A 9,849-nucleotide genomic window follows, 5' to 3' on the forward strand; every position below is an offset into this window, starting at 1 on the left:
TATGGCAATTCAAAAATACCTGTAGTAACCACAATCTTCTCTGAAGCTATTTTAATACTGGTCAGAAAAATTATTATTATTTTGGATAGAAGACTAAGATTCAGAATATAACTAAAGTACAGCAGCTTTCCTTTCATGATATACAAATCTAAGCCTTGTTTACCAGGACTGTGGTATACAGATAAATTACCAATTTTAATCACCATTCATATAAAAAAAATCAGGCACTGTCAGAATATTGAATTTCATAATCTCACCTTTTGGAACATTCTACAGATCTGCACTAAATGGAGGACTCTGCTTCTGCCTAAATTACTGTGGCCAAAGCCAAGATTTTGAAATCTGACCAAATCTATGATGAAATTCTGGAGTTTCATGGGTTGGTGACACATGCTCAAAATGATTTCTGTAGGAATTTTTTTCTTTGCCATGGATGATGGTCAGTGGTGCAGTGGAAAGATCAGCTTATCCCGGTTGCATGTGACCCATCTGGAAATTAACTGAGGTAAAAATGAGAAAATGTTACACTACTTAAATTCAAAGTCACTACTTAAATTCTCAGCTAACAGAGTTGTTCATACATATGTGACCTATTTGGTTTATATTTCTTCAGGTTGCCATTGGATTGAGGAAGACAAAAAAGCAAACAAGCAATACCCTTGAAATCTCCACATTTATTTGAGGGTAAAAATATGAGCATTTCTTTCCTCAGACCCTTGAATCCTCTAAATTACTCTTACTTGATTTGCAAAAGAACTACACGTTGTTCTTATTTAAAATATAGCAAAAACTTCTGAAAGGTAAGATTTTTCCATTCTCACTTTTAATGGTGCCTCCTCCAAACTTTCAGACATCTGTGTGCCCAAGCACACTCCTATTATCTTTTTCTTGAGGAACTCAAAAAACTGACCAAAGTACCTGAGCTTCCCAACCCTGTATTATCTTCAGAGGGCGTCTGAAGAGCAGGGACCTCTCTCCTCTCATAGGCAGGGCCTAAAAAGACCTGATTTAATTGGTTAAATTTTGAGTCTGCAGTTTCATGTTATGAATATCCCATTATTGTTTTAAACCACTTTACCTTATTTCTCATATTGAAGCTGCTGAAAATCCCCAAAATTGCATTGAAAATACAAAGCTGATATTTTACTTCAAAAATTTTTCTTGAAAGAAAAAAGAACAAACCAACCCAAAAATGGAACATTCTGACAGAGAGGTCTCAATAAAGTCTCCCAGTGAAATTGAATTGAACCCCCACCATTTAACAATTCCTAGATCTGAATGATGTGTGTTTATCTCCTGCTGCCTGTGCTGCTGCTCTGGCCACCTGCAAACCTCTACAGTCAAACACCCTTTAAAGATCTGGGGCACCTCCCCTATTCTTCCTCAATGTGGAAAACCATCCAACATGAGAAGAATTAACAATCAGGAAATGGTACTTCAGCAAGAGTCACTTTTACCTACATAAGGATTAATATACCCCAAAATGAAAAGCTGTGGATGGGGTTCCACAAAGCTCTGCCCACAATTACTTGTGGTCAAAACCAAGTCTCTACAGCAATTTCCAGTTGCAGTCTTTAAACACATGGCATTACTTTTCCAGACACAGCATCCCAATACTCTCGCAAAATGCACTGGCTGTGAGGGACAAATAATACTGAAACTCTTACTGCCAGATTCAGCATTAACTGCTCCCTGGCAGGAGTTTATAAACTCAAAACTGCAGCTTTCTTCCAGGTGAACCTGGGGTGTTTTACATCTGGATTTCAGCAGGCAGCATATGCACTTCAGGTTCAGGAACACTTGTGCAAAAAAGGGTTTCTCCCATTCCAGTGTGGCATGAGCCCTGTAGTGCCTCTGGGGGCCACTTCTCCCTGCTGCTGTTGGGGGAGGTCCGTGTCCTGCAGCTGGATGATCACCTCGCCTCCAATACCACCACCGGGGTAATTGCTTCTGTCTAGATTTCAAGCCAGTTAATTAATATTCTTTACAGGAATCTTGTTTTTGCTACCAGGCACAGTTCATAGCATCTCTTGTTAGAGACAAAATATTTAGGATTGAATCAGGACTTATATTGATTAGATCAAATTTAACTTTGCTTTACATCCAAAAGCCCTGCATGCAACTGGCTGTTAAATTTGGAAATACAACTGTTAGCCTTTAGTATTCTTACGACAAATTTCAAATTAATAAGCTGAACATTTAAAAGCTGAACTGTCAAGTCACAGTTGAATCTGACTATGGCAATGGAGATGGCAAATTCTGGATTATGAATAAAGGGGGTTGCAAGATCAGGAAGTTCACCAAGACATAAACCACATGTTTCTTTCTTTAATTTAAGCCCCTAAAATAGGAGATGCCTGTGGTAGAGTGGAAATGAAAATTCACCAGACACAATCAGATAAAAAAGGATGAATTAAAGACAGCTCCACAGTTTGCAGGCATGAAATCCTTAAGATTGTCCAAGATGTTTGGTAGGAGTATGGGTTGATTGTTAAGTTTTCTCTCTTTTCCTTCTCCCCACAAACAGTATTCACAAATCCATGAGAATGCAGGATTAGCATTTAAGTAGATAAATTATATGTTGCATATTTAAGCCTAAAGAAAAACAAGTATGCAGTGACAGAGTCCTCATTTTATAATCATGTATTTTTATCATGCACCTCTGACCAGCTATGCCACCTCAAACCATCTCCCAAAAGACTAGCCCCATTCTTAAACATCATTAATTATTTTATTACTTCTTGCAACTTAATACAAACTAAGCAATTAAAATCAAATCCTACAGGAAGAAATCAGCTTTTCAAAACAACCTGATAAAGGAATATGAAGGCAAAATCTTAATATTGTCTTAAAGTGAATTAAATGACTGATATATTCTATAGTTTTATAAATAACTTATCCAAAGCTGACACTTATTGTATGATTTGCATTTCTAACAGTGTTTCATATTGGACGTTGATATACCTGAATCCCACTAGTTCTGATGTAATAGGGATATGTGCATTACTGCAAGTCTGAAGTCCATATTTCTCTTTCCACTGGCTGTTCATTCTCTCACAATCAGAGTGCTGAATACAGCCAAATCTTGCTCATGCACCTGCAAATGAGTCAGATGTCCACTTCATTGTGAATCCCTGAATTTTCACTGGGAACGAAATAATAATTCTCTGAGAAAGTAAAAGTACCTTTTAGCTGCTAATTTAATACAGATTATTCTTTTTCATCTGATCATTACTGTCAAGAACTTGAGCCTTCCCTTGTAGCAAGGTCAGGGCATCAGGTCACTTAGAAGAGCATTAATAAGCAAGCACTGGGTCCTCACAAGTTTTCCTCATATGCTCCGTCAAGTCACACCATACTTGACTAAAATGAAAAAAACCTTTGCCTCTGAGTATAACGTGAAAAGAAACCCTGGGCAGCTACTAACATGTACCAATAGCACAGCTGACTTCAGAGCTGTGTATTTAATCTGTCAATCAGACTTGGCTAACTTTCTTGCTGCAAGAAGACTTCATAGATTTTTTTTCAGAGCAGGGTAAGCTCTGCCCTCCATGGCCATCGTGGTCTCTCTGTAACTCAAATTCAGTTATTTAGGAAATCATGGCTTCATGCAGTGCACTAACAACCCCTCCTGATATACTGGGCTTTGAATCAGGCCCTTGCGGAACCACAAATGTTCATATGGTCTAAGCAATGAGAGGGGAGTATTAAAGTAGTTCTACAGCAGTTTATTAAAAAAAAGAAAGGTGGTTTCAATACAAAAGTAGTTCCATGGTATTCAAACATCCCTATTGTGACAACAAGTTGGAGGTTAAAAAACTGAAGAGTCCCTGCCAGGGACAACAAGACAGGCAAAATAAAATGTAGATGTCAAACAGTTCAAACAGCTTCATCCAAAACAGAGAGGCTTGAGAGACAAAGATTGAAGAGAAAGGTTTCATTTGTCTTTGTAGCACTCAAATCTACCACCACGGATGTTGGACAGGCCATCTCTCTTTTTCTGGTGGTGGGGGAGAAGCAGTGACAATTTCCTCCCCATTTTCAGAGAATCCCAGCCTGCAAATAAAAAAGGAAGTGCAAATCTCATGGCTTTCACAGCAATGATGGTAAGAATGTCTGTAAACTGAATGCTTGAAGAAAGGTGCTCAGCAAAGTACTCTGCTGACATAGGGGTAAAGGACTTGGCATCAGTGCTGAATTCCCAGTCACTTTTTTTTTTCTCAGTCCTAGCCCTAAAGGTCAGAGTGAGCAGCCACCAATTCCTGTATACCACAAAGAATTAGCAGATTAATCAAAAACAAAAAATGTATTATCAATACATAACCTCTGGTAAAAAAAATGCACTAGCATAGAGAATGCATAAACCAAAAGGGTAGGAGGAGAAGTTTCTGTAGCTAAACTGACCTGGAGGTGCTGAAGAAATTAACCTCAGATGTTTTGTTACCTGGACAAAAACAGAATAGGTCCCACAGAGCGTTCGCTTCAACTCGGCAGCCACTTTGAGAAAACAGATGATCAGCTGCAGCCCACTGAGAGCTATGAGAATGGAGAGTAAAATGACATTCCACTCCACTATGTTAGCAGGTTCTGTGCATCGAGACCAGGCAGGGTAATCTGTGAGGTACCTGTTAGAGAAACACCAGTGTGAAGTAAGAAAAATGTGTCTGACTATTTTTTTGATGAACAATTTCTTGCAGAAGAGTTACACTGATGTTCCTTACCCCCCAGCAGTGTCTTTGAAAATATAATCCCATCCACTTGATGAATTACAGAAAGGGCCTTGAATCAAACCCAGGGTAAAAATGATGCAACTGTATCCTGAGAAAGCAACTCCAAGCAGGGCTAGCACAATTGAAATAAAACTCTGGAGTAAAGAGAGAGAAATATTACTCTGAGGGGCAGTGTCCACAGCAAACAGTCATTCAGTCTGCCTAGCTACTTCCTTGGGGCTGAATTTCACATTTGATTTTTTCAATATTCAAAATTCAAAAAGAAAAATAGCAGGTAAAGAATAGTAAAAGCACACACATGCAAAATAAAGATTAAGACATTGTTTAAGACAGTTCCATAATAAGTTACAATATTGTTTGGGTGGGTTTTTTTAAACTTGCAGTTTTGTAAAATTTTTCCCAAAATACAACAGGAAACCCAACCGTGTATCAAATAGTCTGCATTCCAGATAGCATATATTGAGTCATTAGTGGAAAAAATAACTTCCAAATAAGACAGGCAAAGGCATGAATCTATTTAGTTGGGGCACTTTATTGACATAGTCAGGCCTTTTACATTCTTATTTTATTTTACAAGGATTTAGGGGGAGTATGTGTCTAGTTTTCTTTCATCCTGCTTATGCATCAGAAGGAAGAAGCTACACTTTCTGTGACCTTGTAATCCAATTTAGAATCCTTCTCTTCGAAAGGAAGTGAAAACGAACAGTAGAGGGGGCAGAAGGATGTGCTGGAACCATGGGAGCAGGAAGGCACTCAAAACAAAAGCTAAGGAGATGCAGAGATATAAAACATAGACTCACTCTGTAGGTTTTGTTACAGCTCTCACTCTGGCAGCACCGATAGAATACGCTACACTCCAGTGTCATCAGAATTACTGCCAAAAGAAGGATCTGTAAGGGGACATCATAAGGTCAGTGAGATGAATGCAGATACTAAGCCAAAGACTCCTTTACCTATGGAAAGCAGGGACTGCATTTCTTGTGCTCTCTTGAGATTTTAAAGCTGATCTGTGGGAGAGCACAATTACTCAAGGCACACATGGAACTGGAGTGGCTTTACTAGGCTGTCACTGTACTTGTGCTTGAAAGACAAGAGCACAGTGTCTCCCACCACAGTAAAGTGCTATGAGCTTGGGCGCAGCTACACTAGTGAACCCGAAACAATGAAACCAAGGTCACAAGTAAGAGAATCAATACCAAGGAAAGGAAGGATGTTTTATTGATACAACCACATCAGTTCAACAGCTTCTTGCTGACACAGGTACACGGATCAGGGTATTGCCTTCCTTACCAACACAGTCACGCTAGAAAAAGTCAGTAGTGTAAGCTGCTAATTAAATTCACCTGGACTTTCATTTGTTTTCTCTTTCAAGTACCTATACTGATTTTCTCAGATTACTGCATTATTTCAGCTTGATCCTAGAATCATTTTGATAAATAGGATCTAGACTCCAGAACCACAAACTGCCACTCAGAGAGGCACTAGTTTGAAAGGGGAAATATGAGAAGGGAATGTTTCCGAATCATAGCATTATCCTCTTGCATGCTGCTGACCTGTTGGTAACACAATGACATATACATTTTTAATAAATTGGTAATAATCCTAAGGCTAAAAATGCTTCAAAATATCAATATCACTGTTGCAGTTAACTTTTTCCCAAATTTGCAACTGTTTTTCTGTTTGAATCCTCTGTCTGATAGGTTTTTTTCCTCTGCTAGAAAAGATAAGATTTTTCTTCTGCTTTATGGAGAATACACAATTTCAAAAGAAGTAACTCTCTCTTCAGCATCTTCATAAAAAAAACCTCACTTATGCAGATGAGCCCTTTTTAAGCACTGATTGTGTGTAATGCACTTTGATCACATAACTGCTTTCTATCCCTGAGTATACAGTTCTTTATGAACATAGGGATCAGCATGAACAGCGGGCAACTCCATGGTAGTTTATTACTGCAGGTGAACATACTACAAATGTAATGGGGAAAATCCTACTATGACAATCACAGTGAGACAATTCTCTGTATTCAATCTGACAACAGTGGCATCTGATGCATTGTGAACTGTATCCAGTCTTCTAAATACGGGACTACATACAGCTCTTAAAAACATCTGAACCATTATGAGAAGTTTTTGTTTCATTTGGTTTTGGTAACAGAGCTCTAATTCAACCTTCCTAGAGGACTAAATCAACATAGTGTTTGCCTTCATAATACAAGCGTAAATTACGCATAAACAAAAAGACAGCAGAAAAAAACCCACCCTGCAAAATCACTCATGTTAAATAGTATACACATTAAATAGTATACACATTAAATAGTTTACCTAGCTTGTCATTCAGTATATTAACTTTTTTTTAAATCTGATTGAGTTTTTGCCTACGGTGATTTTGCCAAAGTAATCCATATATTCTTTAAAAGCACAATTGCATTGCTGAAGAGTAACCCAATATCATTTGCAGTAGAATGCAATTCACTAAAAACCCATAGAATGAGCACTTACCATGACACCTGAGAAACAGATCCCTTCAAAATACCACACGTAGCTGGGGAGCTGGTAACTGGCTGCATGCAGAGCTTTCCCATTCGGGAAGTACAGGAGGATGTTCACAACAATACTCCAAAGTGCAAGAGGTATCAGCAGGCAACTCAAACAGCTTCCACATGTCTCTAAAGCCATCTCTCAAGAACTTTGGAAATTTTGCTCTTCTAAGCTAACAAAAGATTACAAGATTTTAAATATAAAAAGTGTTTTGACCTCCCCAGCCTGTTTCAGTCATTTCATATTCACAGGAACCAGTGACTGGGGTGTGATTCCAGGGACAGAAGTGCTTAATAGTTAGCTGAACAACAGATGAATATCGCTATGTAAACTCGCTGTCCTGTCTAAGCACTTCTTTAAGTAGCCATTTCCCTTCTAAAAGATCCTCCTTTGTGATCTTCCAAATGAAATATATCTAGGAGTCAGACTCAGGAAGGAAATTCAGAGCTCTCATTTCCTAGTGACTGCTCAAAAATGCCCTCCTCCGCCCCAGAATACAAACTGTAACACAGACAGTTTGTGACAGAGGCACGTTGTTCAGCCTCAATGCAGCATGGGGAAGGGGGCTTCAGATGAGAAATATTCAGTCTCTGTATAGAAGGCCACACTTTGCCTCCCACGACAGATTTAGTAACAGAGCCCTAAGGGGAAACTTGTTGCTGACTTGGGACAGTCGCACAGAAACACCAGGCTGAGTCTGGGCCATCGTGCAGAGAGTACAGAAGCCCAAATAACACTGGTTAGAAACTGCCAGGCAGACTTACTGTCACACTTTTAATCAATTACTCTTTCGCACAGCATTACATGGCTCAACTGTTTTTCAAATCAAATCCTGCTATTTCTCCAATTGTTTCATTCTGTGCTTACAGCTGAGCTTGCACAGCTACAGACCTAACCTACGTACACGTGACTTCTTGTGCAGGACAAAAGGTCTGGCTGTTTTTTCGAAATGCCTGCTGTTTGCACTGTGCAAAGCCAAAGTCACACAGCTTCCCCACTGTCACATGTCATCATTCCCTTACCCCTGAGCAACTAAACATCTACGCCAGTAACACAGAGCTGGAGTGGTCTGAACACAGCTTGACCCAAGCCTTCAGTCTACACCCCTGTGAGTCATCAGAAAAGTAACTCTAGAATGAGCTTAGGCTTTACTCAATAGGAAAGTTGTAGTCAGAGAACAAAAAAATGGGGCTCTATCAAATGCAGGAAGGTTGATTTTAGAAGCAATGATGTCACAATACATTTTCCTTCTGTTTCCTCATGAGCTGTTTCAGGCTCTGCACACATGAGGCTTCTCACATCATCTCATAAAAGCTCTTTGGATTGCATATTGTAACTAATACCATACTACTGCTTTGAATGAGATCACACAAGGAAATGGGCATGGTGGTACTCACACAATTACACTGTTTTTCTACCCTTCTCTGCTGTGACTTTCCTCTTTTTCTAAGATCTTCCCATATCTCCTGTTTTGATCCAGATTTTGATCTTCCCATATCTCCTGTTTTACTCTCTAATCACTATGGACACTTTTTTTCAGGTCTCCCTCTAATCAGTAGTAGTAGCAAACCTGCCTTTTCAGACTCACAGGCAAAGACAGGACCCCTCTCATCAACGCTGTGCCTTATATAGCAGAGAAAACAGCTGCATTAAAAGTACACACATCAAATCTTCATGACTGATCTTTTATTAAAAACTCAGAGATCATGTAACAGGCTGAAATATTTTTTCCTAAAAGCAGAGGCCAAAATTAATAGTAAGCAGCTTATTTTATAAAGAAATTTGCTGTTACTTCTATTATAAGCTGTTCTGATTAGAAGAAACTAACTTGGGAAACAATGCCTGAAGCAGCATTTGTTCTGCAGTACAGCAGTCCAGATCACAACTTAGTTTGTATTCAAACTTAGCTCTGCAAATACCAAATATTAGTGTGGTTATTTTGCTGGCACACAAAACACTAGAATAGGAAGCAACCATTCTATACTAAGAATTAAGCAAATCTATAAGACAGTTTCTCAAATATCTTACCAAGTGTTGCAAGCACTGCTTTCCTGTTGCTGTCATTATCCATGAGTTGATGCCAAGACTGTTACCGAAAAGTCATGTTTACTCTGGATGAGTGACTTCTCTGCCAGCTGAAATGAATACAACCTAAACCAACTGCTTCTCCACAATATAGTTGATAAACCTCCCAAAACACTGTGTTAGGCACCAGGCAACAAAAGAATCCAACTGTCCTTTTTTTACATAACAACATAAATAATGAGTAGCAGCGTTGTGCATTAGTGCTACATGGATCTGAGCTGAAGTTTTAAATCCTAATCTACCCTAGTCATTCCATCTATTGCAATTTCTAAAATTGTTTCAGTTCTTTAATTAACTGTGTGTACCAGAAAGACAAATAACCATTATGCAAGCATAAAGGCAAAAATCTCTGAGTTGCATGGCATTATACCTGGTTCCACTGGGGATCCTCTTCTCCGCTTCTCTCCTTCCACACCCATTTAAACTTGCAGATATTTTTTCAAACAGTGTTTCTTCACATACAAAGACACTATTGCACAGCTGCAAGGAATTTTGTC

The 9,849-nt window shown here is 38.9% G+C and overlaps 1 protein-coding gene across 2 annotated transcripts; it reads right to left on the bottom strand.

Annotated features, from left to right (window-relative positions):
* Window positions 1-3,707: 3,707 nt before the first annotated feature.
* Window positions 3,708-9,847, bottom strand: TM4SF18 (transmembrane 4 L six family member 18). 2 transcript variants are annotated; one of them, XM_051782234.1, is made up of 6 exons: window positions 9,723-9,847; window positions 7,229-7,439; window positions 5,531-5,620; window positions 4,722-4,864; window positions 4,445-4,625; window positions 3,708-4,056 (listed from the first exon to the last, which is right to left on the bottom strand). In XM_051782234.1, the coding sequence occupies exons 2-6, from the start codon at window positions 7,403-7,405 to the stop codon at window positions 4,042-4,044; spliced, it is 606 nt and encodes a 201-aa protein (XP_051638194.1). In that variant the 5' UTR covers window positions 7,406-7,439; window positions 9,723-9,847; the 3' UTR covers window positions 3,708-4,041. The 2 variants fall into 2 exon arrangements, with proteins under 2 accessions (XP_051638194.1, XP_051638193.1); XM_051782233.1 differs by lacking the exon at window positions 9,723-9,847 and adding an exon at window positions 9,296-9,389.
* Between the last annotated feature and the right edge of the window lie 2 nt (window positions 9,848-9,849).

The sequence above is a fragment of the Manacus candei genome, unplaced genomic scaffold (assembly GCF_025592945.1).
Source record: "Manacus candei isolate 608988 ecotype Guabito, Panama unplaced genomic scaffold, ASM2559294v1 h1tg000015l, whole genome shotgun sequence".
Taxonomy (NCBI): domain Eukaryota; kingdom Metazoa; phylum Chordata; class Aves; order Passeriformes; family Pipridae; genus Manacus; species Manacus candei.